This window comes from Budorcas taxicolor, chromosome 5, assembly GCF_023091745.1.
Source record: "Budorcas taxicolor isolate Tak-1 chromosome 5, Takin1.1, whole genome shotgun sequence".
In the NCBI taxonomy this organism is placed as follows: Eukaryota; Metazoa; Chordata; class Mammalia; order Artiodactyla; family Bovidae; genus Budorcas; species Budorcas taxicolor.
In genome coordinates this window covers 20862905-20890726 of record NC_068914.1, presented here as the reverse complement: position 1 = coordinate 20890726, position 27822 = coordinate 20862905, and the positions used below count along the sequence as shown (strand labels likewise).

The following is a 27822-nucleotide window of genomic DNA, read 5'->3' as shown; positions in this document are numbered from 1 at the left end:
AGCCTGTTTATTATAAGAAAAACGAATGTTACAGTCTTTGAAAATCATGATTATAATTAAAAGCTTGGAATAGCATAATAAAACTAATGACAACCTCTTGAATTCATTTCAAGTTAGTTCCGCTTTCAAATAACACTTTAAAATGGTTTCCAATAACCTTACTGATTAACCAGCATCAGCTTAGGAATTTTTTTTTTTGCAATGTTCTAAAATATAACTACTGGCATCAAAAAGTATAGTAAGCACTTTTGATTTGTGATGAATAGAAAAATCAAGTACTAAATACCAGTGGTTCCTGTGACAGGGTAAATATCCCCCTTCAAGTAATGTTCTCCCCCAAATTAAATTAACATTTTATTTTTCCCTCTGAGAGTTTATTAAGGAAAAGAAATCATTATTTTTTTAATTGAGGTGAAAAAACTGCTTCATAAGTTCATATGTTGTGAAAGCCACTGCCTGAGAAGGAACGCAACGAATGTAATTAAGAGATAAACCACGATATAATCCTTTTCGAATTCCATGGTGTCCATAGACATACTTCATAGTCTCCCGCATGGTACTGAAAGAGAAAGATTAAATGATGACACCTTTATGCCCAGTCACGAACAGACAACTTCAGGATCATAACAGCATTTTTTTAAAAGAAGCTAAAATTCCATCTTGAGTAGCTTTTGGAAAGCAAGTGTTAAAACAAGCTAAAAATTCACAATAAAACAGCAATTCATTCTGAACAAGTTCAAAGCATTACGCATAGAAGTTGGGGGTTCATTAATACAATATATTTTGTTTGTATTATGTCTGTGACATTTACTAGCAACACAATTTCATAATAATATTTGAAATACTGACATAGTCTTTTTAAAGGATATATGAACAGTTGCCCTTTAAGCTCTCATTTCTGCTCAAGTTGTATGCTATAATGAGCAGATGTTATACAACTAAAGCTTGAAGGACCGTCTTTCAGATTTCAGCAATAAAGACTTTCTTTTTTCAGTGTTCTTTCCTTTCAAACCAACATTTTGAGCTTTGTCTTTCTCTTTCAATATGCAAGGTGGACTGAAATCTTCAAAAAAATCTTTTGGGTGAATAAAGGCAACTCAAGTTCCTGAATAAATATTCTGCTCTTTTCCTGAAGGACAACACATCGCCAAACAGAATGATTCGAAAGTTATAAATTATAAAAAACTCTATAGTGTTCTGCTATGCAATAGTGTTAGCCACTAGCCATATGTGGCTACTGAGTACATGAAACTCAGTGGCAAATCCAAAACTGAGATGTGCTGTAATTTCAAATATGTAGTATTTTTTAAGGGATTAAAAATATAAATAAATAAATAAAAATGATGTAAAATAAGATGACAAAGTGATAAATTTTAGATATATCGGCTTAAAATATTTTAAAACAATTTCATCTGTTTCTTTTTATACTCTTTAAATGTGGTTACCAGGAAAATTTAAATTACATATGTGATTCACATAATATTTCTACTTAACAGAGCTGCTTTAAAATGACTTCTTTTTTTGGCTTCATGCCTTGCTGGATTTAAGTTCCCCAATCAGGGGTCGAACCTAGGCCCCCACAGTGAAACTCCTAACCACTGGACTGCCAGGAAATTCCCTAAAATAAATTTCAATAGGAGGATTGAAAGTGAAAGTGTTAGTTGCTCAGTCATGTCCTACTCTTTGCGACCCCATGGACTGTAGCCTGCCAGGCTCCTCTGCCTGGAATTGCCATGGAATTCTCCAGGCAAGAATACTGGAGTGGGTAGCCATTTCCTTCTCCAGAGGATTTTCCCAACCCAGGGACTGAACCTGAGTCTCCTGCATTGCAGGCAAATTCTTTACCATCTGAGCCACCAAGGAAACCCAGTAGAAGGATTAGGACCTGATTAAATTCTTATAAAGTTAACCAAAACACACTATGGGATATAAAATTAAATCTCTATACTGCTTGTGAGATCACAGTCCTATCTCCCTACTTATTGTACACATTACATTTCCTAATGAAACGGAACAATGACAAATGCAGAACTTACAGGCACTTTTCAAATTCTGGAAGAACAGTTCCTAACTGCATTCGCCGACGTGTTACATCAAATGGATAGCTAAAAGAAGAAAAAGACAGAAGGACTTAAAAACGATTTTTAATTTTCTACTCAGCAATTACTGAATACAAAGTCCTATGTATGCTAGGAAATGACGTGTTCCTACTCTCTGATTGTTTTGTCTAACCTGGCAGTCAGGATATAGGCACATGAATAAAACCAAATAACAAAAACAAGGTCTCTTTGCCCTTTGCAGAAGTGGTTCTCTTGGGATTGGTGATTCTTCTCTTTCATCATCCAATGTCAAGTTCTATTTATTCCCCAGAGGAAAATGAAATGCCACTTCCTGAAGAAATAAACTGAGTACTTTCCGTTGCTGTAACCCTAAGACAGGGTTTCTTAACTTTGCCACTATTGCCATTTGGATTGGATAATTCTTAGTTGTGGGGGCTGTCTTGTGCAGTAGGATGTGTAAGTACATCTCTGGCTTCTGCCCAATAGCTGCCAGTAGCACACCCCCAACTGTAACAACCAAACATGTCTCCAAACATTACTAAACATCCACTAGAGGCAAAAACCACCCCCAGTTAAGAATCACTACCATTCAGCAAGTGCCGCTGTATACAGGAGGCCAACAAAAATTCTCAAGGGCTAAAATTAACAATACAGATAATTGTATTTAGAGGACAGAGGTAATTTTATGTGGAAAGATTGCCTGGTTCTGTAACTCTGGATGGTGGGACAAATGTTAACTAGACTTACTGGCATGATCATTTTGCCATATATACAAGTATCAAATCATTATGTTATATACCAGAAAGTAATAGAATATGTCAATTATACCTTAACTTACAAATTTTTAGGTTGTCTAAAGTGAAATATACAAAAGTAATCTCTTTGGAGTAGGACTCAGGTGATTTTTTTAAATTATATTTTTAGGGCTAATATTGACTACTTAGGTCCTGTGCTAAGCAAGATAAAGTATATTATCTCATCCTATCTTTACATAATTGCGTGAGATAGGTACTCTTATCTCAATGTTAAGAAAATTGAGTCTTAGAGACATTTTCCCTGCCATAAAACTGCTTTCTACTTTCCTATTCAAAGCTCTCATTCATATATATATAAAAAAGTGAAAGTCACTCAATCATGTCCAACTGTTTGTGATCCCATGGACTATTCACTCCATGGAGTTCTCTAAGCCAGAATACTGGAGTGGGTAGCCTTTCCCTTCTCCAGGGGATCTTCCCAACCCAGGGACTGAGCTCAGGTCTCCCGTATGGCAGGTGGATTCTTTACCAGCTAAGCCAAACATGTTATAAATACATATATAATATACACATAGTGATATATGAGAAAAATAAGTATGTACTTCTATATACATTTAAATTTACTATGCAATAGTCATAATTAAAAAACCACCCATATACCAACCAAACAGCTTAAGAAATAACATTAGTAATAGATGAAGTGTGTTATACATCTCAATAGTATCTCCATGAACTACCAATCTTCTTCTCTTCTTTTTTTTTTTTTGACCCTGCCTCAAGGCTTGCAGAATCTTGGTTTCCCAACCAGGGAACAAACCTGTGCCCCCTGCAGTGAAAGCACAGACTTCTAACCACTGGACCTCCAGGGAATTCCCCTCCATGAATCATCTTAAAAAAAAAATTATCATTTATTTATTTGGCTGTGCCAGATCTTAGTTGCAGCACTTGGGATCTTCGATCTTTGTTGCAGGATCTTTAGTTGGGACATGCAAACTCTCAGTTGCAGCACATGGGATCTAGTTTCCTGATCAGAGATCAAACCTGGGCACCTGCCAGAGCTGTCCCACGAATTATCGTTTAATGGGAGGTGGAGAGATGAAAAAATTTTGTGGGGAATAAAGGGACCAATGGACGCGAGTCCGAGTGAACTCCGGGAGTTGGTGATGGACAGGGAGGCCTGGTGTGGGGTCGCAAAGAGTTGGACACGACTGAGTGATTGAACCGAACTGAACTGAAGCAGAAAAAGATGTATCTGGGTAGAAGAAATTGACTAAATAGGGAGAAAGTAAGAAGACAAAGTACGAGGATCAGAACGAGGGAAGTAACAATGGGAAAGAAAGAAAACAACATTCAGGCAATGTTCTTATGTAAAAAATTGCAAAACTGTTTGGATATGTACACTGTGAAAAATGGTTTCAAGGTATTATCAGGACTATTAAGATTAATGGTTATCAATAACAATAGGAAAGTTGGGGGCTAAGGACAGGCACAAAAAAGAAAACAAGAAAGTAGTATATGAATTATGGAGTTTGCACTGACGACAGAAGTCCAGGTAGAAACATTCAAGAGGTTACCAGAGGGAACCGGTATGAAGATTTCAATAGAATTAGTTATCTGTACAGAGGCTGACCTTTGAATCCTTAAAGACAGATGAGCTACTCTAGACATTTACAGGAAGAGCAAAGGACTAAAGTCTGGCAAGGTTTTAACTGTATCAGCACAGAGGAGGAAAACAGGAATCAGCAAGATACCTGAAAAGGGAAAGGTGGGAGGATGATGGCCAAGAGAGGGCACTGTTTACAAAAACCAAGGAAACAAAACAATTACAGCATAAAGGAACTGAGAAGAGCCCCTGGACCTGTAGGAGTCAATGCGTGTAGAATACGAAGAGAAGTGGAAAAGAGAAGACAGACTTTAAGGCTCTAAATTGGAAGTAAATAATAAAGAAAAGGGCAGTAAAACCAAGAAGAGAATACAGAATAGCTAGAGGTGAGCATTCTCTGCAAATGAACAAGGTTCCACAGCTACATTTCTAAAAGTAAACTACACTTTTTTTTCTTTACCTTCAACCTAGTCTGCTCCTACAAAGTATACTGAGTCTGCTTTTACAAAAGTAATCCTTAATTCAATGAACACCTTACCTTTCAGTACTTATCCTACTTTGACTTTTCTTTCTTCCATTGGATACTATTTTTTTTGAGCCTTTGTGACTCTAGTACTTCCTGTTGTCTTCCTGTTTTTCAGGATACTCCTCAGTCACAGAAATCTTTTCTTCTTCCTGTTCCTGAAATGTTCCTGCCTCATAGTATTCCAGCCTCATTTTATCTCATCTATCCAATCTCACTTGGTCTACAGAAATTCTTTGAAGCCACCTTTCCATAATACTTTCCACCTAACTTATCTATGTCCCTAACTGGTTATTGTTTAGTCGCTAAGCCTTGTCCGACTCTTTTGTGACCCTATGGACTGTAACCCATCAGGTTTCTCTGTCCCTGGGATTTCCCAGGCAAGAAGACTGGAGTAGGTTGCCATTTCTTTCTCCAGGGGACCTTCCTGACCCAGGGATGGATCCTGCGTCTCCTGCTTGGCAGGTAGATTCCTTACCACTGAGCCCCCTGGGAAGTCCCATGTTCCTAATACAACTTATATTAATATAGAATTCCCTTGATTGCTACTGTCTCAATGAGAGTATTAGCTTCTTGAGGCAACAGTTTTGTTCTTCCATTAGCAAAAATCCCAATGCTTAGCATAGTTTCTGGCACAAAGCAGGTCTTTAAGATTTACTGCAAGAAAAGTTGTGCCTACACACACACATATATACACATACTTGATAAATGGCTCAGATTTCAGAAAACTCATATGGGCAAATTCATAAGAAAACATGGCTGAAGACTATACTCAGTGTTTCTTTCTAGCTTTCCTTTTCCTTTCTTTTAAAATCCACAGAAACTGAGTAGGTTCAAACTAATTTGGTCAATTTGGCACAAAGTTATTTATAGTATGCTTTAAGGGCAGGCACATTGGAAAAATGTATTAAATTAATATTTATATTTTTCAAAGGATCCTGTTTTTAATAATCTATTTAAAAATAAAATAACTAACCAATGCTAAAAATCAGGCTTGGGTAAACGTATTTGACTTAAGTTGATTAGAAACTTACGATATTGTCTGTGCTATTGCTCCAGCAACACCACCACAAAGTAAGTTTATGTGAGTTTTCAAAACTAAGACATTAGGATTGTCTGATGAAGGTCTGCCAAGAAGGGTGGGAGCATAGGAAAGCCCAACACTCTTTAAGGTACCAAAAGTAAAAAATGAAACACCTGAAAGAGAAAATATAAATTCACCACGATGCTTAACAGAATGTAAACTGCGAGAAGACACCATTCTTACATAATAACCAATTAACTCAAGGAACTAACTATGCATTCCCTGATTTCAGATATTTGGCTTAATCTAAGATGAAAAGATTTAATTAATGTTTATAAATAACCTAAAGACAACAAAATTACCACCTATAAAAACTTATAGCATTGTTTTATCACATACTAGTATAATGTTCAGCTCACTGAATAAAGGTAGTAGTTAAGTATAATGCCACCTTATGCATGAATAGAATTAAACAGTTTTACAAGACTTCACATACGTAAAAGTTAAATTAATGATTAGTAATTTTAAGTAAATATAACATATTCATAATAATGATGATAATGTAAGGAAGAGACAACAAATTTAGGAGTGACAAAGCATTATTTCATTCAGTGTCTAATTCTGTCTTCAAGGAATAGCTATAACAATGAGTGACTCAGAAGACACATGGAATCTAATACTGAGTTAAGTTATTGATAATGTGCAGTTGGTACTGGCTGAAATGTACATGATTTATTTTATAACAGAAACATTAAAAGTCATATGTTAAAAAAAATAAGCAAAATTCAGGCATTCCTATCAACTAAACATTACTCAAGATATCTTGATATCTACTAAATTTTAAAAACATATTAAAAAAGATACTTAACGCTTAAGAACAAATAAGCCCTAACAAAAATTCAGTCTAGAATAACTCAATATATGCATTTATTCTTTATATAAAATTCTTATGAACATATAGTATTTAATAATGATGATATACAACTTTAGAATACTCATACACTTTTATATTTGGGAAATCTATTCACCAAACTTAAACACAGAAACCTTAACTACAAAAAAAGGTCACAACAAGGAAATTCATAGCAAATTACACACAAGTAGGAAAAAAACTGAAATACCTAAATTATGTAGAATGGTATTCAGTGAAATATGATGAAATTTTTTTTAATGTGAATAGTATTCAGAAATATGAAAAGACTTGGGAAACTGAAAAAATTAAGAAACAAAATTATGTACATACAATAACAATGTAAAAAATGTTTCAAACATAAAACTAAGAACAAAAAATTAGAAAGAGAAGAATATATAGTAAAAAAACTAAAGTGTTCTTATCCCAGCATAATGGCAATGAAGGTATCCCAAGAGTCTTCATCATTACAGAACAACTATATCCATTGCTGGGCTTGCAGAAAGGAATCCCTAGTTTCTAGGAATCCCTAGCAGCACCACCTTCCAAAAATATAATCTTGGGAGTTGTGGCCCATGACAGAAGTGGAGTGATTCTATGTTTTGATACCAACAGTCAAGCCATTGAGACAGATCCTGCTATTGGGCCTTGAGAAGATGGAATCACTGGGTCAGAAACTCAAATTAAGATCAAGTAACAACAACAAAAAAAAATCAAGTAACATGCTGGACTTCCCTGGTGCTCCAGTGGCTAAGATTCCACACTTCCAGTACAGAGGCCATGGGTTCAATCCCTGGTTAGGGAACTAAGATCCCACCTGCCATATGATGTGGCCAAAAAAAAAAAAAGAGGTAATAGAAACTCAGAGTTAAAGACCACCCGAGAAAAAAAAAACCCACAGGAAATAACAAACTAAATAAACAAAGACCACCAGGCATAGGAGGAGGCAAATAAACTTCTATATTTATAAAAATTGGGGGAGTAAGGATTCAGGAAAACAAGCGAACAAGATAAGAAAGGAATAAAAAGAAACATAAAAAGAAAAACAAGTGGAAATCAATATCAAGGTAAAGAAACAAGTCCAAATATATCAATAATCACAACAACCATTAAGCAGACTAACTAGCAATTAAAAATTTTACTGACAGGATTAAACAAAATTCAGCTATACGATGATTACAAAATAAATACCTAAATCAAAACACGCCAAAGTAGAAAATGAAAGGATGAAGAAAGACAACCCAGGCAAATATTAACTTGGATCTAGGTGAAAAAATTATGAATTCAGCGAATCTGAACAAAGACAATATACTAGATAACATTAAGAAAGCTTCATAATAGTAAGACAAATACTATATGATAGCAGTTCTATGTGGAATCTAAAATATGACATAAATGAACCTATCCAAGAAACCAAAGCAGAGACACAGAGATTGGTAGTTCCCAAGGGAGAGGGGGTTGGGGGAAGGAAGGCTGGGGTTAGCAGTTTCAAGCTTTTATACATAGAACAGATAAACAAGGTCCTACTGTGTAGTACAGAGAACTATATTCAATTCCTATGATAACCCACAATGGAAAAGAATATATTTTAAAAAAAAGAATGTAAAAATAAAAGTTTCATCATGGTCTGTGGCTATACTTATTAAAAAAAAAAAAGCACAGAGCTGAACTCATTCTATGAGACCTATGTAACCATGATACCCAAACCACACAAGGATGTTACAAGAAGAGAAAATTGCAAACTAATCTCACATCTCACTCAAAAATATAGATGTAAAACTTCTAAAAACAATTAGTGAATGGAACCCAACAGGATATAAAAAGATCACTGTATCATAACCAATTTGGGCTGACATTAGAACATCTATTAAAGTCATTCATCAAATTAATAGATTTAAATGAAAAAACTTATCATATCAGTAAATGCAGAACAGGGTGTCTGATAAGATTCAACACCAGTTCAGATAAAAATTCTTAACATACTACCTCAACCTGATAAATAGTACATTAGGCTTAATAAATACTAGAAACATTTCCTTCAAAATTCAGTAATGAGCCAAAATGCCAACTATCACCACTTGTACTCACTGATGCACTGTAGATCCTTAGCTAGTACAGCAAGATAAACATAAATAGACAGATAATGATTTGAACTGAAGTAAGAAAAGTGATGTTATTTGCACAGGATGTGATGGTCCACACAGGAAATCCAAAGCACTTACATGGTAACTGGCTATAATACCAACAAGTAGAATGGCTAGCTATAAAATCATACAAAAATTAAATCAAGCAATAAACTAAAAATGTAATGTTTCTAAAAGACACAACAAAGCTTATAAGGTATCTATAAATAAATCTAACAAAAAATGTCAACGCTCTGTATGCAATTTCATTCAGAATTCCAACAAAGACTTTTGTACAACATCAAAAAATGATTCTAAAATGCATGTGGAATAGCAAGATATCTACAGTCCTTACATTACTCAAAAAAAGAAACATACGGCCAAGGGACTTGTCCTACCAAATGTAAGGACTTATTATAAAACTGCATTCTATTATTGTTTTAAGAAGTAACACTACAGATCACTGGGGAAAGAAGAAATTATTTAATCAATGGTTATCCTTAGAATGGAAAAAAAAGCAATTATGGACAGATTAGGGGCTTAAATAATAAATGCTCAACTTTAAAATCATTCCTACAACAAAATGAAAAACCCAAGATGTTGCCAAATTTAAAACATACCTGCATATGGAGCCATTCCTAATATAGTAGGCATCAAGCCTCTGTAAAATCCAAGGAAACCACCTTCCTTTTGCATGAAGAAAAATTAGAAGTAAAATTACACGGAGCTCATTATGATAAATGCAAAAGAACAAAAGCATACATTATAATGGAAATATTATCCTGGATGCACACTAGAACACAGATATGTTTTCATAATTATTATTAATGTTAATAATTATAAGTAAAACAAAAACTACTTAGATAACATTAAAAATAATTGCCTAAGTATAAAAGGGCATGTTATAGACAAGAAAAGTAAAAATGAAATACCTTTGCATAAATCGTTTTGAATGCATGAATAATTCCTGTATAAGTGTGTTCCCCTTTCACCTGGAATGCTAGGCGTACTCTAACCATGTCAAGAGGGTAAGTACAGATAACTGCTGTCATACCTGAAAAGAAAGTAGAAACTTAAAATGTGTAAGAATCATTTTATATATATATATATCTCTATATCTTTCCTATCATCAGTAATGTCTCAAATTATATAGTAATGATGAAAACCCAATGAAATCAAAGGTAATATTACTGACAGAATTATATGATACTATCATCAGCTAAAAACCATCTTTTCAAATTCTTCCCACTGTGAAGTTAAAATGTTAGCACCAAAAGAGTACAGTGTTAGTGGATCAAGAGTCTTTTAAAAATTCTATTCCTTGTCAGATAAGATATCAGAAAAGAAAAACTGACTATCTCCATAGCAGTAGGCAGGACATCTGACGTTTTACTTATTTTTTCTAATCCTAAAATGGAGATATACTTAACTTACCTAAATAATTCTTTAAAAAATAAAATAAGGGCACTTTTTTAAAAAAATTCAAAGCATAATCAGTATCTTCTTTTTAAAATTGAAGTAAGGGGAATTCCCTGGTGGTCCAGTGGTTAGGACTCCATGCTCTCACTGCCAAGAGCCTGGATTCAATCCCTGATCCGTGAACTAAGATACCCTGCGGCATGACAGAAAAAAAAATCTGAAAAATACATAATATTTAGGTAAATCTGTTACTGACTAAACATAATAAGGGGCTTCCCTGATAGCTCAGCTGGTAAAGAATCTACCTGCAATGCGGGAGACCTGGGTTGAATCCCTGGGTTGGGAAGATCCCCTGGAGAAGGGAAAGGCTATCGCTGCTGCTGCCACTCCAGTATTCTGGCCTGGAGAATTCCATGGACTGTAGTCAGATACGACTGAGTGACTTTCACTTTAAACATAATAAAAATATAATGTCCAAAGTAATAGAAATAATTTGTTTTAGGGATAAAATCTCTTGATAAGCTAATTTAGTTATTTAGTCCTAGATTTTTATCAGCATATGATTTATAAAAAATTCCATAAACTAACAAGCTGAGTTTTTATTTTTATCTTCTTTATTGCAGTATAGTTGATGTATGAGTTACTTTTTAAATTTAAAATAGTCTTCTATTTTTGTAAAGCACCAAAGACTTGACCAAATCCACAGAGTTTCTGTATGACAGAGTAGAATTTGAGACTAAATCTTCTGGTTCATATCACAACATATATTGCCTTCCCTATAATTACATTTTCGCAAACCTTTACTTAATACTTTCTAACATTTAAATTTTTAGTTCAGAAATTCGAGCAGTCAGGGCTTCCCTAGTGGCTTAGTGGTAAAGAAGCCGCCAGAATGCAGGAGACACAGGTTTGATCCCTGATCCAGGAAGATTCTCACATGCTATGAAGCAACAAAGCCTGTGCACCACAACTACTTACCCGAGGCTCTAGAGCCCACGCTCCACAAGAGAAGCCACCGCAATGAGAAGCCCACTGCAACTCAAGAGTAGCCCCTATTCGCAGCAACTAGAGAAAAACTCCTGCAGCAACAAAGGCCCAGCACAGCCATAAATAAAACTATTTCTTAAAAGAGAAGAATGCCAGCAGTCCAGTTGTTGGAAATGTCAATCCTTCATTTCAGTCCATTTGACTGTAAGCTCTCCATCGGAGCTATTTGTTTTCAAGCTATTCATTTCCTAACTATTTAACTTGTTTTTTTTTAATCTATTGGTATTCAAACTAGTCATGTCTGGCAGTCCAGGCAGTGACTTTTCTAAATGGCCTCTTTTAAGTCTGAGTCTAAACCAATACAGTGCAAATGTGATGTTCCTAAGACAAGGTTTGGCTGTAATACCATGTTTAATTCACAGCAAATATCTTATTATCCATGTATTTTTAAAACTACATATTTTGCAGCGTGGCTTAATTTTTTACAGCTTGTGCTAAATATTTTGCAAGGGAAATTTTTACAAAATAAAATGAAGAGAGATTTTCTATAAACAAGTTTCATGTTTATTGAAATGGTCCATATAAGGGAGTTTAACAACTATAGAAAAGAATAAAAAAACTGACCATTTTTTAAGGCTTGATCATGATGACACATGATCAATTTGGTTAAACATCAGATTTTGCTAGGATTTATTTATCCAAATCATCACTATTCATTTCATTTTTTAAACTTCTGTAAACTTTTACAACTCCTGTATTTCTTTTCTGCTTCCTATCTGGATCACTTTTGTCTTGTCTCTTGCATTTGCTCTCCCAGACTCCATTTATTTCTTCTTTCCTCTTACGTGTCCCAAGCCTTCTCATTGTCTCCTTACTGGCTTCCAGTGGCTTAACATGGAATAAATGGATTAACAAAGTGACCCAAACAGTAAACTCTGTAGAAAATGAGGTCATCCAGAAACGTGTGAAGGTAGAGGAGGCATTAGCTTAAAAGCTGTAAGACTATAACTCAGGCTGAGGAACTGCCATAATGTAACTATACCTCAGAGAATGGTAAATACAATGCCTATGATTACTATAATACTCAACTGATGATCTAGTTTTACAATTTTTCAGCCAGTTGATTTCAGCCTGTTTTTATATGGTGCGTTTCTTTTGAATTTCAGCAATTAATCAAATCTTCCTAAAGAAAAACAAAATCTTTTAACCAGGATGTTTAAAAATTACAAATTTTTTTTTGGGGGGGAATGTGCAGGGGTTGTTGTCTGATATTTCTAAAAGCAACTCAATGATTTTAATGTAATTTTAAACTTTAGAATTTAGCAAGAAGATTTTTAGTAATTTTGTACTCTGATAAATCTTGAGAATTCCTGAAGATTTTAAACATGTTTATTTATCCTTGGAATAAGTGGGAGGTGAGAACTATTCTTCTGATAATCATATTTTACCCTTCACTCAAAGTATAAAATTATGAAGCCCTAAGTAGAGAAAAGATAATGACATCTTACATTGATCAAACAAAAAACAATACTGCACTGTAAAGTAAGTCTGAGGTTATTCAACTAAGTTCTGATTCACTTTATGATGACTATGTCAATGCTTTTTCAAAATACCACATTGGACTTCAGTGGTGGTCCAGTGGTTAAGACTATCCACCTCCACTGCAGCGGGTGAGGGATCCATCCCTGGTCAGGGATCTAAGACTCTACCTGCCCTGGAACAGCCAAAATAATAATAATAAATTAAAATTAAGACATAATTGAGGGGCTTCCCTGGTGGCTCAAGGGTAAAGAATCCATCTGCCAATGCAAGAGACACGGGTTCAATCCCTGGTCCAGGAAGACTGCACATGCTGTGAAGCAACTAAGCCCATGCATGCACCACAACTACCGAGCCCTCTTGCCCTATAGCCCATGCTCCACAGCAAGAGAAGCCACACAGTGAGAAGCCTGCACGCCACAACCAGAGAAGGGAGTGTGCAGCAACAAAGGCCTAGCACAGCCAAAACTAAATAAATAAAACCATTTTAAGATGATTTATAACTGAAGTCCCTTTGGTTTGTTATTACTTTCCCATATATAATGAAATTATGATGTTAAGATGACTTTCATTTCAGAAAAATGAAGCTGAAAGCACCAAATGAACATGCTATTCAATCAATAATCAAGTGTCATGAAAAGAAAATAATACAAAGCAGGATTTAACTCATAATCCTACTTCATCTTTCCTACAACCCTGAAAGAAAGAGTTTGACCAGTCACTGATACAATTTAAGAGACAAAAAAATTTTTAAGTGATGTAAGAAATGATAAATTTTAAGATTTGAAAACTTTATTAAAATTTTCCTTCTGTAAAATGAGAGATAATCATAGCACGTTCTTCATAGTATTGTTCTTTGAACTACATGTCAAGTGCCCAAAGATTACAAGTACAAGTACTCAGGTCTGTGACCAGTACAAAGAAAGTATACAATACACATTAGCACTGTCATGCCAGTGTGAAATACCAGTTGACAGACAGCTGTTGCTCCAGCTCCCAAGATCTCCCCCAATCATGCCTGTGATAGTCCTCTCCCATAACCAGAACTCCCACCACCACCACATACCATTTCCTGATCCAGTCATGAAAAAGTTAACTGGAGGCTTTCAAAACCTGACCTATTTTTTAGCATCTCTACAGTTGTTTTGCTGAACATTTTGAATACTATTCCTGGTTATTTTTTTCTACTTACTGATCTTGGGTCAGCCTATCAGAAGTGAAAAAGAACTAAGTAAACACTGGATAAGGCAAAACAATGGATAAGGTAGGTCAGGTTGCACACTATAAATCTAGGTCCAAAGAATTCAAAATCCTATAAACCTTGTGATATCCACAAAAATTTAAGATTTTGATGTATCACCTTCCCATGGTCTTAATAATGGTACATTCTTACCTTAAAATACAATACAGTTATTTACAAAAATAAGAAAGATCTATGTACTGATACAGGAAAGAGTCTTGAGATAATTGTAAAAGAAAAGTTCTAATCCTATAGAATAGTATTGGAAAAAAGTATAACATAAGAAACTGCTATTAATAATATGACTGCTTCCAGGGAGCGGAACTATTTTTCATTGTATAGGAATATGTATTACTATAGCCATTATAATTTTTAAAAAATTTTTTGAAAGAAAAAAATACACATTTCCAGAAGTACATCTGTCAAAGGGAACATATGTTTCACATAGTTTTAAGTGTAGACTACTCCTTACTATCTCCTACTGCAAAAGCCTTTGAGTTGGGATATAAATGATTTCTTGCATAATTCAGCATAGGAAGATAACAAATGTGTGCTATGTGATCAATGTCACACATACCACCTAAAGCAAATTAAGTATTTAAATAGGAAATTAATTTGCAGAAATAAAATATACCCACTCCTTACCTGCCATGGATCCAGCCATTAATCTGTGCACATGACCAGAAACTCCCAGTTTTGTAGTAATTAGCTAGAAACCAAAAGCAACAAATTAAATGAGATACTTCTTAAATGCTGCCAACTTCACTGTTTAATGATAAAGACTGTTTTCAAAAGGGTTATAGAACTAGCCTTTTTTTTTAAAAAAAAAAAAGGAAATTAGTACTGAATGTGAGTGAAATGAGCACAATTATATAAAGCTGAGCAGTGTTATATCACATCAAAAGGAGGTCAGTTACTTCCTCTGTCACAACCTCTGTTGCAACCTCTGTTGCAAAAGAGTCGGACAGGACATAGCGACTAAACAACAACAATTTCCTCTGTAGCATCTGCTCTGATTATGCACTTTTACAGAAACAATATTGCCAAATATACTATACTACACACTGATGACCACAAATACTTAAAGTGTGAATGGGATTAGTAGGAATAAAACGTAAAGGAAGCATTTATGGAGGTCTTGATATAATAGCATTGACTCTCTCTGTCTGACTAGGTTAGAATGTTGTTCCCAATCTCTACTGCTTACTTTTCATTTTGAGATACCCTGTGATGTAATGCATTTAATCCCTTTCTACACTAAGATGTTTGAGAGGATAAACTTTCAGTCAGGCAGAGAAGAGAAACTCAGTAGATGGGGAAAGGTGTTAACTTATAATGTCACTTAAAAACAGACTTTCACAATATGGTTTCACTATTTTATTTATTAGGAAAATCCAAAGTCTCAATACTCCTCTCCTACAACTGAGAACCAAAAAGCACATCAAAAAGCAATTAATATTTTATGGATTTACTATTATCCACTTGGCTCTTCTTCATAAGTCTGAACACAAACAATCTAGTCAAAAATAACTAACAATTCTGGAACAGATAACTCCAAACTCAAGTTATATTAAAAATTTAAATTATCAGAAGTTTTATTCCTTCAAAAAGGCATTACTTTACCCATTCATCCAAAGTAACGTTAAAGGCCAAAGCAAATGCCTTGACAACTAAGTATGCTATTCAAAGATATAAAAGAGGAAAAAAAAAAAAAAGATAAAAGTTCAAGTACCGTTTTATATTGCTCAAATGCCATAAACTGGATTGCACCATAGGGAAAAATTCGAATCATCATTGCACCATTCCCTTTATACAATCCAAGGTATCCCTCCTTTTTGGGAACAGCACGCAATGTAGAAAATACTCCTATTTTCAGAAAGATTTTTAGAAGAAAAATACTATTACAACAGAGAAAACTACCTAAATCCAAATTTTCATGACAATCACAGATAAAAATTACTATGCCATCATTCATGATATAATTTTGCTTGATGAATTACATGAATAGTAATTTCTGTATAACACTTAAAGCTACTTAAAATACATCTTATGTCCAAATAACACAAACATTCCTCATGTAAACATGTCGAACACAACTAACTAAGCACAGCATGTAAACATGTAAAACATAGCAAGAACAGCTACAAGTTATAGTAAATTATTAATTAAATCTATAATAACCAAAAAAATTAATAGAAATTATATTCAAAGTCCAGATATTGCAATGCAGATGACTAGGTATCTAGAAGGATGAAGGAAGGTTTCCTAGACTGACCCAGATATATATGTGGTTTGTTCAAGCAGGAAACTGCTAATAAAAGAAACGAAAAACCTACCAATTAAAAACTATTTACACAAGCACACAGCACCACCTATGATATATTCTTACCATAAATAAAAAATGAACCTATATCCAATCAAAGTCTAGATTTAACTATCACTTTGCAGAAAATACAGGTGATATAAGAAGACACTAAATAACGTGGGACACTGGCGGTCCAGTGGTTAATTCGTTAATTAATTAATTTTAAAAAATAACATGGGACATAATCAACCAAATTCAGAACATGGACGATTCTATAGGATAAATAACCCAGTTTTCTTTCCCCATAACTAAACAGGAAAAAAGTAAAGAAGTATACGAAAATGTTATAGGCCACAAGTAATATATCAACCAATTCTAACACTGTAACATATTGATGTCATATGAATCCTGATTAAACACACCAACTGTAAAAACAAAAAGAAAGTTGACAAGACTTTCATGGAAATCTGAACATTTAATGAATATTATATAATATTAATAAATTATTATTATTTGGGGGGTAGTCTTTCTAGTCTAGAGATGTATGCTGAGGCAATTATGAATAGAATAATATCTGGAGCTTAACTTAAAATATGCCAGTGGTGAGAGGGAATGGTATAAGAAATGGAATTGACCATATGTTGCTAATTGTTGAAGCAGAGTAATGGGAACCTGGGTCTCATTATATCATTCTCTCTACTTCTGTATGCTTGAAAGTTTCCATAATAAAAAGTAAAAAAAAAAAAAAAAGCTAAATTCAGGGCAAATTTTTATTAATGGTATACTTCAATTAGGAGTACAGATAAAAGACTAACTCTGGTCTGACATATTGATGTTTATTATTCCAATAATACCAATCATTAATCCTGTTTGTAGTACAGACTTCTACATTCCATTATTAAACTATTTAAATTATATCATTAAACTATTTATGTTCAAGTTTCTTTCCAAATTTTCCAAACAAAAATTTTATCAAATATGAAGGTAAATCACTGGGCTGATTTCAAAGTTTAGAATTCAAGAAACCTTTGGATCTCTTCCCAGAAATTAAAACTGGTAGGTACTTACTAACATCCAAGAAAAGATAAACCCAAAAGCATTTTTAATAAGCAGATATATAAGTGGACTAATTATTAAAAAGAATTCTATTTATATATATATATATAGGGACTTCCCTGGTGGCTCAGATGGTAAAGTGTCTGTCTATAATGCCGGAGACCAGGGTTCAATCCCTGGTTTGGGAAGATCCCCTGGAGAAGGAAATGGCAATCCACTCCAGTACTATTGCCTGGAAAAACCCATGGACAGAGGCGCCTGGTAGGGTACAGTCCATGGGGTCGCAAAGAGTCGGACACAACTGAGCAACTTCACTTTCACTTTCACTTATTTATATATATAAACATATATACATATAATACATAAAGTTCTTCCAAAATATATGAATAATAAAACTAAATATATTCAGACACCTAAGTTCTATCAAGAACACCTTCCTGCTGGAAAAGAAGACTAACATTAAGCTCAGTTTAAGACACTCAAACATGTTTTTAACAATTTAGGGGTAATTAAATTTAGAACAATGGCCACGGAGCAGGAACAGGAAGGCTGACAATGACAGAGAAGCATAGAGGAGGTTTCAACTGTACTGATACCGATTATTTCCGAAGTTCTGTGTGGCTCCAAATATGTTTATTAAATTATTCTCTAAGACTCTTTGTTACAAATATTTAAAGAGAAATAATTAGTAGAAGTGAAATAGATAAAGTATTTTCAAAAAAAAAGGAAACCAGGAGACAAAGAGCAAGGGAGGGTGGCTGGGGAGGACACAAGAAAAGCACAATGAACAGAAAACGTAAATCTATAATTGAAAAAGAAATCTAAATTATATAAATTCTTCTGTTAAAAGCCAAAGACTCTCAAATTCTGTTAAAAGGCCCAGTTTAGCCATATGCTTTTCACAAAAATCTTTACCTAGGGGAAAAAAAAAAACACTGGATGTTGAATGTTTTCAAATGGCATTTAAATATCCCTTGAGATAATTATACTGTTTTTTCTCCTTCAACCTAGTCTGTACTATTACTACTTTGGGAAATTGAGATTTTTCTTTATGGTATAACATTGAACCAATTTTTGCATGTGTTATAAGCATATTTGGAAAGAATATATATTCTCTGTAGGGTGCAACGTCTTCTGTGTCTATGTTATATCAAGCTTGTATGTTATTTAGATCCTTTTCTACATCCTTCTTATTTTTACCAAGCTAGAATTGCAAGGAACATTTGATAAAATATAAGCATATGCTTGTATATATACACATAACCTCTGAAGGGAAATGGAAGAAAATTGTAAAAATGCTTAATTCTAATGAAAGGCTAAAGAGGGAGAAAGATGTTTGCTTTTATACTTTATGAATTATGAACTTGTGAAAATATTATACATTCAAAAAATAAAAATAAAACGTAAAGATAAAATTAAGAGGATTTTTAAATAAGCCTATTATGATTCAACTCCCTATTTTTATATCACATTGGTTATAAAAAGTTAAATGGAGGTCAAAGATCAGGAAAAAAATTCCTTACACTCATTGCAAATTGTGGAGAAGGCAATGGCACCCCACTCCAGTACTCTTGCCTGGAAAATCCTATGGACGGAGGAGCCTGGAAGGCTGCAGTCCATGGGGTCGCTAAGAGTCGGATACGACTGAGCGACTTCACTTTCACTTTTCACTTTCATGCATTGGAGACGGAAATGGCAACCCACTCCAGTGTTCTTGCCTGGAGAATCCCAGGGATGGGGGAGCCTGGTGGGCTGCCATCTATGGTGTCACACAGAGTCTGACATGACTGAAGTGTCTTCGCAGCAGCATTGCAAATTGGGGAAGAAGAAATTCTAATTACAACCCTTATTTTTCATTTGGTCGGAATAATTTTGATTCAAAATAAAAAGAAGTTTTTGATGCCTTGGAAGTAATGCTATACACTTTTTAAAAGAAGCTAAAGTGGAAGTCTTATTCAATAGCGTATCTTTTTCATCTTTGTGAAAAATCATGTTTGCTTTTACATTTAAGCAAAGCTTAAAAACTACCTTATGCATGTAAAAAGGGAGGCATCTAGAATACAATGCCCAACATTTTTCAAATAAATTAAAAAGCCACTAATACTTTTTTGGGGGGGCAGGGGTGTATATTTCAAAGATACATGAAAGTATACCAATATGTTCGTTCCTGCATTCCAGGAATTCTATTTCAAATTTTGAATGCCTTGTAGGATACACTGGAACCCATGGCATGCAGCCCTGTAGAGCGTGAAATCTAATGTGAATATGTAACCTAATGACTACAAATCAGGAAACAAAACAACATACATCAGCATGGGGAGAAGTTTAAAGGAATAAAACAATACTGCTCAGACATTCATATGTTGGGTCATTGTTAAACACCACCAGATACTGAGCAATATAACTCCTTTCATCCTCAATTTAGACAACAAAAGAAAACCATTTCCTTCCTTTCCAGTTTTATATATAGTCTCTCAATAATTTCAAAGATCGGATTCCTTCTATACCTGAGTGAGCAGTACACTGTAAAGATAATAAATTCATTCCTGGACACAGAGATATTAGCAATTTTTTCTTTCAATTTAAAGAGCAGATTTACTTACTGACAATAAAATGAGCCACAATAAATAAAAATCAAATCATGTTTTAAAAACCCAATTGTTAAAATAACTGAATTATTCACTCTGTTAAATATCCTTATAAAATGATGGATAGATCATGCAGAGCATACATCACTGAAGCATAAAACTGCAAAAGCAATGGAGTATTATGAGTTAGTTGCCTTGACCTAACTTTTTTCTTGGTGTCTGTCCACATTAATTTTTTTGTTTTAAATCTTTTGCTCTCTAATTTAAAAGTTAATATATGTTCAATATGTATTACAAATAAGTTTAGAGGAAAAAAAATGACCTACAATCTCACCATTGAAAATTAAGCACTTAATGTTCATATTTCTCCTTCTAGCATTTTCTCTAAACAGACATTTACTTAGATAAAATGCAATGTCATTAAATCATTTGCAATATTTTTTCATTTAACTATTACGAACATCCTTCCTAGTCAGTTAAAATTCTTTTATAATTTTTATGATTGCAAAACAGTCTATAATATGAACTTACTTATTTATTTAAATAATGCTTATTATTTAACTTAACCAATTCCCTATTATTAAACATTTTGGTTGGCTCTTATATTTTAAACCAACAAAAATAATACTTTGATTCTTGTATATACCTCTTTGAGCATATTTCTGATTACTTTCTTAAAACAATTTTGTAGAACTAGAATTGCAAAGCCAAAGAGGACCTATCTTTTCAAGACTTTGATGTATATTATCAAAATGCCCTCCAAAAAGAGCTATAAAAAATTCTTATTTCCACCAATGATATGTTATTAGAGTGTCCAAGTTAATTATAATAGCTGATTTTTATGTCTGTAAGGAAGAACTAAGGACTTGATATTTATTTAACAATGCAAGTTTATCAATATATACTAACTGCACTGGATTCTGTTTGTCCTAAGGTATCTATAACACACACTTAAGTGTTTAAAGGAACAACCTAATCTGTATCACTAACTGTATTTTTTTTTAATCAAGCTAAGCTGTTACGTGTGTCTGTTAAGGACATGATTTGTTAATCTCAATAAACAAATATGTAGTATTTACTTCAATGATTCAAAGATTTTAGTTCAGAGTACATTAGCACCCTAAAATGATAACTACATAACCACTATTGCAAATGAAAATATTAAAATGGTAACAGCTACATCTCCTGTAAATTTGCCTCCAAACTTGAACTCCCTTTTGTGTCCTCTTTCCACTATAATTCACAACTAGAAACCAAGCCAGCAAATGCATAACATTTTCATTTTTATCTTCAGCATCTGTCAACTCACCCAAATGTCTGTAATGGTGGTTGTGAGCTTGTAACAAAACCTTTACTCGATCCAAGGGAGCAACTGTTGTTTTGGCACAGCATCCAGCAATACCTACAAAATTTGAAATGATCAGGAAGACATGGCATACCATTTCTTTCCAAATAGAAATCATGATTAAATTTTGATTAAATCATGATTAAATAAATAATAAATACATAAATTTGGCTAATAAATAAAAAATAAATAAATTCAGATACAACTGAACTGACTCATTGAAGAGTCTGATGCTGGGAAAGATTGAAGGCTGGAGGAGAAGGGGAAGACAGAGGATGAGATGGTTGGATGGCATCACCAACTCAATGGACATGAGTTCGAGTGAACTCTGGGAGTTGGTGATTGACAGGGAAGCCTGGCGTGCTGCAGTCCACAGGGTCACAAAGAGTCAGACACGACTAAGCAAGTGAACTGAACTGATTCAGCTAGCAAACTCTCTAATCTCTCATTTGATCTCCACAAAGAGAACTGCCCAGAAGCAGAGACATGAAGACGATTGGCTCCCATTCTCTATAACTTAATAATTGAGCATGTCAGGCTTGAAAATAAGTTTAAAGAGTGTAAATCTGCCCCCTAATTGCTGATGAACACTGGAATCTTGCTAAATGTGGTGATGGGACAGATACTTGGAGGTATTTACATAGCTACAAGACTCTGTTTGAAACATCTTCTTCTGGATGACTTCTCATAGAAATAACTAAATTTTACCCATAAAATTCAGTTATTCACTTACAGTATAAGAAGTTTATTCTTACAAGTTACCCAGATTATAGTACTTTTGTTACAGAAGGCTGAACAGACTGAGACATTTTTGTGAAGTACCTTACATGTAATAACCACTCAACCAAATGAGTTATTACTATTATAAAAAGGTAGACAAAAAAGTCCTTGGTGTCTTTTCTATGATTATGTTCAGCTCTTCATCACTGCATATTTGCTAAGAAAGATGCAAGAGTACTGGAACTTTGTGGGTCCCTTCACTACTACATTCAGTCATCCAGCAATTATGTATTTTGTCCCTACCACATGCCACTGTGCAGACATGTTGATGAGAGTAAAGTACATACATGGGCTTTAACATAAATCAGAATCCAGTTCAGCCCTACTAGCTTGGCATGCTTCTAAGGTGATAATATATGAAGACTTTTTGCTGTATATAGTTTGTGTTCCTCGAAATTCCAAATCAGGAAAGGAGTACATCCAGGCTGTATATTGTCACCCTGCTTATTTCACTTCTATGCAGAGTACATCATGCAATATGCCAGGCTGGATGAAGCACAAACTGGAATTAAGATTGCCAGGAGAAATATCAATAACCTCAGATACGCAGGTGGCACTACCCTTACGGCAGAAAGTGAAGAAGAACTAAAGAGCCTTTGATGAAAGTTAAAGAGGAGAGTGAAAAAGTTGGCTTAAAGCTCAACATTCAGAAAAATAAGATCATGGCATCCAGCCCCATCACTTCATGGCAAATAGATGGGGAAACAATGGAAACAGTGAGAGTCTTCATTTGCGGGGGGCTCCAAAATCACTGTAGATGGTGACTATAGCCATGAAATTAAAAGACACTTGCTCCTTGGAAGAAAAGTTATGACCAACCTAGACAGCATATTAAAAAGCAGAGACATTACTTTGGCAACAAAGTCCGTCTAGTCAAGGCTATGGTTTTCCAGTGGTCATGTATGGATGTGAGAGTTGGACTATAAAGCAAGCTGAGCACCAAAGAATTGATGCTTTAGAACTGTGTTGTTGAAGACTCTTGAGAGTCCCTGGGACTGCAAGGAAATCCAACCAGTCAATCCTAAAGGGAGCCAGTCCTGAACGTTCATTGGAAGGACTGATCCTGAAGCTAAAAGTTCAATACTTTGGCCACCTGATGCGAAGAGCTGACTCATTTGAAAAGATCCTGATGCTGGGAAAGATTGAGAGCAGGAGGAGAAGGGAACAACAGAGGATGAGATGGTTGGATGGCATCATCAACACAATGAACATGAGTTTGAGTAGGTTCTGGGAGTTGATGATGGACAGGGAAGCCCAGTGTGCTGCAGTCCACGGGGTCACAAAGAGTGAGACACGAATGAGCAACTAAATTGAATTGAACCTAAAATTTGTATGTTGAAAACTAATTCCTAGTGATGGTATTTAGAGGTGGGAGGTGGTATTAGAGGAGGTAATTAGGACACTCATGAATGGAATTAATGCCCTTATAACAGAGGCCCCAGAGAGACTTCCCTGGTGGTCCAGTGGATAAGGCTCTGTGCTCCCTCTGAGAAAAGCAGAGGTTCCATCCCAGGTCAGGGAACTAGGATCCCACAAGCACCATCGCCCCAAAAAAGAGGCCTCAGCGATATCGTTGGCCCATTGTACCATGTAAAAACACAGTGAGAAGTTGACAGCTATGATGAAGCAGGGTCTCCCCAGATAGTTGCTGGCACCATGATCTTGGACTTCCTGGTTTCAAGAACTTGGAGAAAGAAGTTTTTTCTTATGAGTTTCCCAGATTATAGTATATTTGTTACAGAAGCCTGAACAGACTAAGACACTTTTGTGAAATAGCTTATATGTAGCAAGCACTCAACCAAATGAGTTTTTACCAAAAAGCCTTTGGTGTCTTTTCTATGATTATGTTCATAATCACATATTTGTTAAGAAAGATAAAAGAGTACTGGAATTTCGTGGGTCGCTTCACTACTACATCCCCAGAGACTAGTTCAGGGGCTGGCATTCAACAGGTACTCAATACCCATTTACTCAATGAATGAATGAATGCAGTCTTACTTTACAAAATTTTTTTAAATGTAAGACAAAATCTTTTCAAATCCACACACATTCACTTAATAGCTCAGCATGTAACTGGTGCTAAAACCCATATTCTGAGATATCCAGAAATAAGTTGCCTATTTGTACTCAAATATTAAATCCACATGTAAGCTTCTATATCAAGCTTATCTTATCTGAACTAATGGAAATAACAGTCATGGTCACTCAAAATTGAGGATAAATTAAAAATAATTTGCATTGGGGTATATTTGGTTTCAGACTAGTTTGTTATCTTCCCAGTCATTATGAATTAACCATATAAAAATTATTTAGAATCTGCTGAATAAGTAGTTTCTTTTATAATATCTTGCTCATCATATTACTTTATGGCTCGATTAATCATTACAAAAGTCCACTGAGTTAGGTCAAGTAGCCTTTATCTTCATTTTAAGCAACTAAACTTGAGATATTTGCCAAAGACCATTGCTAATCATCAGTAAAAAAAAACAAGTATGCTTTCCTTTGTACGAGTTACTAGGTTAAGAGATTCAACTGCAAGCACTGTGCCTAGGCTTTTTCAGGTACTTTTAAATTTAATCATTACAACTACATTCTGAGGTCAGTACTCCTTTTTTAATACTTATTTATTTATTTGGCTGTCCAAATCCACAGGGGATCTTCATTGCAGCATGCAAACTCTTAGTCTCAGGACATGGGATCTTAGTTCCGTGATCCACAGTAAGGTCACCCAAATCAAACAAATGGAACATTACCAGTCTCCCAAAAGTCCCTCTCTTATACTCAAATCACTATTTGTTGCTTCTCAGAGACAACCAAATGTCCTCTGAGTTCCAACAATATGAATTTAGCTTTGGCTGTTTCTGAGCTTTATACAAATACAATCACACAGTATGTAGTGAGTGCATCTGGCTTCCTCCTGTTCATTATTACACTTGTGAGATTCATACACATTGTTGACGTGGCAGGAATTTACTCATTTTCAGTGTTATTAGCATTTCACTCTATGATAATACCATATTTCAGTTATATATTCTAACACTGATGGACATGTGGGTTGCTTCTGCTTTAGGGATAGTATGAATATCAAAAATAAGAACATAAATACCTATGTTGGGTATATACCTCAGAGTGGAACTGTTGGATCATAGCTGGATCAACTGCGGGTATACAAATGCCCATAGATAACCACACAGCCAGTTCTCCAAAGTGACTGTACCAATTTGCGTTACCATCAGTAGCATATGAGAGTCCTAGTTGCTAACCTGGCCTACATGTTACCAAGACTCTACTCCAGTATCAACATCACAAAATGTAACATGCCCAAACTGAATTCCTGATCTTTCCCCACCACTATCATGAAAGCTGTTCCAACTACAGGCTGCCTGTTTCAACTTCATCCTTTCAGGTGTTCAGACCAAAATAAGTCCCCCATGACTTCTCTTCCTTACCCTATCTCTAACCTGTCAGAAAACCATGTATTCTTTTCATATTCAGATTATCATAATTTTTCACCACCTCCCCTGCTACTAACCTGATTCAAGTACCCAACATCTAACATCTGAATTATTGTAAAAACCACCAAACTGGGCCCCCCATCTCCCATATTTACATCCCTACAGTTATTCCCCACAGAGCAGCCAAAAAGATCCTTTGGAAATATGTCATATCAGGCCACTTCTCTACTACAGACCTGTAATGGCTCCTTACTTCACTTCAGTAAAAATCAGAATCTTTACAGTGCTTTGCAAGACCCTTCACTTCCTGTCCCCTTTAACTTTCTAAACTCCTTGCCCCATCAATATCACTTGGCTCCAGCTGCACAGGTCTCACTGATGTTCTTTGAATGACAAGGCCCTCCTTGACTTTGAAGATTTTGCTTTAGCTTTTCTCTCCACCTGGAATGCTCCACCTTAGAAATCAACTTGCTAAATTCCCTCCCAGTGAGATGTACCACAAATTATCCTATTTAATTCTGTACCAGTTAGCTTCTCCATTTCTTTGGCCCATTATCCTTTTTACTTCTTCCCATTTCATTTGCCATCTCTAATATACTGTACAACTTATTTTTTTCAAGTTGTTCATTGTCTTTCTCACCACAAGTCCCCAACCAATATAAACTCTAGGATCCTTGTTTTCTTCCCTGATGTACACTGAGCTTGTAACAGAAACAGAGCAGGCACTCAAATATTTCCTTGTATAAATAATGACCTTTTAATCAGCTGCTGCTGCTGCTAAGTCACTTCAGTCCCGTGTCTGACTCTGTGTGACCCCATAGACGGCAGCCCACCAGGCTCCCTTGTCCCTGGGATTCTCCAGGCAAGAACACTGGAGTGGGTTGCCATTTCCTTCTCCAATGTATGAAAGTGAAAAGTGAAAATGAAGTCGCTCAGTGGTTCCAACTCTTCCTGACCCCAGGGACTGCAGCCTACCAGGCTCCTCCGTCCATGGGATTTTCCAGGCAAGAGTACTGGAGTGGGTTGTCATTGCCTTCTCCGTTTTTATCAGCAGAACAAAATAATTATTAATACTACTGCAATGTACACATATCTTTCTACAAGTGCTTATAATGTGAAATTTTAAAAAGTCCCAGCCTTAAAAATTAAGTGATGACAACCCAGCCAATTAAGAGAGGGTAGAGACTGAAATATTTCTTTATGGGAAAGCAGAAGAAATTTCTGAGAGATAACATGAAACTTCCGGCCCCACATTCACACCAACAGTAGGGTTGCACCAGCTACATGTCAAGTAGCTATTGCACAGTTTGCTAGAACCACCGGAACCAGTTTTGGTTGTAGACAGTTTTGCACAATTTCCCAGTCATTCTTAAACAACTGTCTTCCAGTATTTGCTTTTTTTTTTTCTTTCTTTTAAGCAAAGCAAACAGCAAAATCCAAATCTACACTCGATCATGCGCAGTCTCTATAAAGAAAAGGAGTGCCCAGCATGTTTCACTGAAATCCTGGGGTCCTTTACGGGGCTCCCCTCTTTTCCCTGCTATTCAACCTTGAAGAATGGGTGCCTGGTTATGCCCTTTCACATCCCCAGCCTATCCTCGAGGCCGTTTCTCCCCAGAATCCTGCTGTCACTAGTCCAGTGATTATTAGAAATTACAGCAGGTCGGGCAAACACCTGGCTGGGCACTGGAGCAGCCAGAGTCGAAGAATGTCATCTTTGCTGTTTACACCCGATCTGCCCGGGATCCCGCCCTGGCCACTCCGCGCGCGGCCAGGTCCCCCAGGGGGTCACCCACCTCCAGCCAGGAAGGAGCGCAGCCAGTAGAAGTCTCGGCGGGCGGCGGGCCCTCCGGCTCCTGCCGCCTGCGGCATCGCGGGAGGTGGCTCGGCGGCTGCCAGGGCCGCCGCCGCCGCCGCCGCCATCAGGACCAGGGCCGCGTCGGGAGCTTTGGTCGTCAATTTACAACCCAAGGGCCCTAGCCATGGACGGAGCAGGCAGTGACAGGCCACCGACCGCCGCGCGGGCGGGGCGGAATACCACGGGCAGCACCGCGCGGCGCGGGCTGATGGCGTCACCAGGGGCGGGGCCTGGGTCAAGGCCCGCTGGGGG

General features: G+C 35.8%; 1 protein-coding gene across 1 annotated transcript; it reads right to left on the bottom strand.

The window, feature by feature from the left end:
- Positions 1 to 127: 127 nt before the first annotated feature.
- Positions 128 to 27635, bottom strand: SLC25A16 (solute carrier family 25 member 16). Its single transcript, XM_052640849.1, has 9 exons — positions 27509 to 27635; positions 21442 to 21534; positions 15916 to 16049; positions 14829 to 14892; positions 9931 to 10052; positions 9619 to 9685; positions 5976 to 6138; positions 2037 to 2105; positions 128 to 559 (listed from the first exon to the last, which is right to left on the bottom strand). The coding sequence occupies exons 1-9, from the start codon at positions 27633 to 27635 to the stop codon at positions 403 to 405; spliced, it is 996 nt and encodes a 331-aa protein (XP_052496809.1). The 3' UTR covers positions 128 to 402.
- Positions 27636 to 27822: the final 187 nt, after the last annotated feature.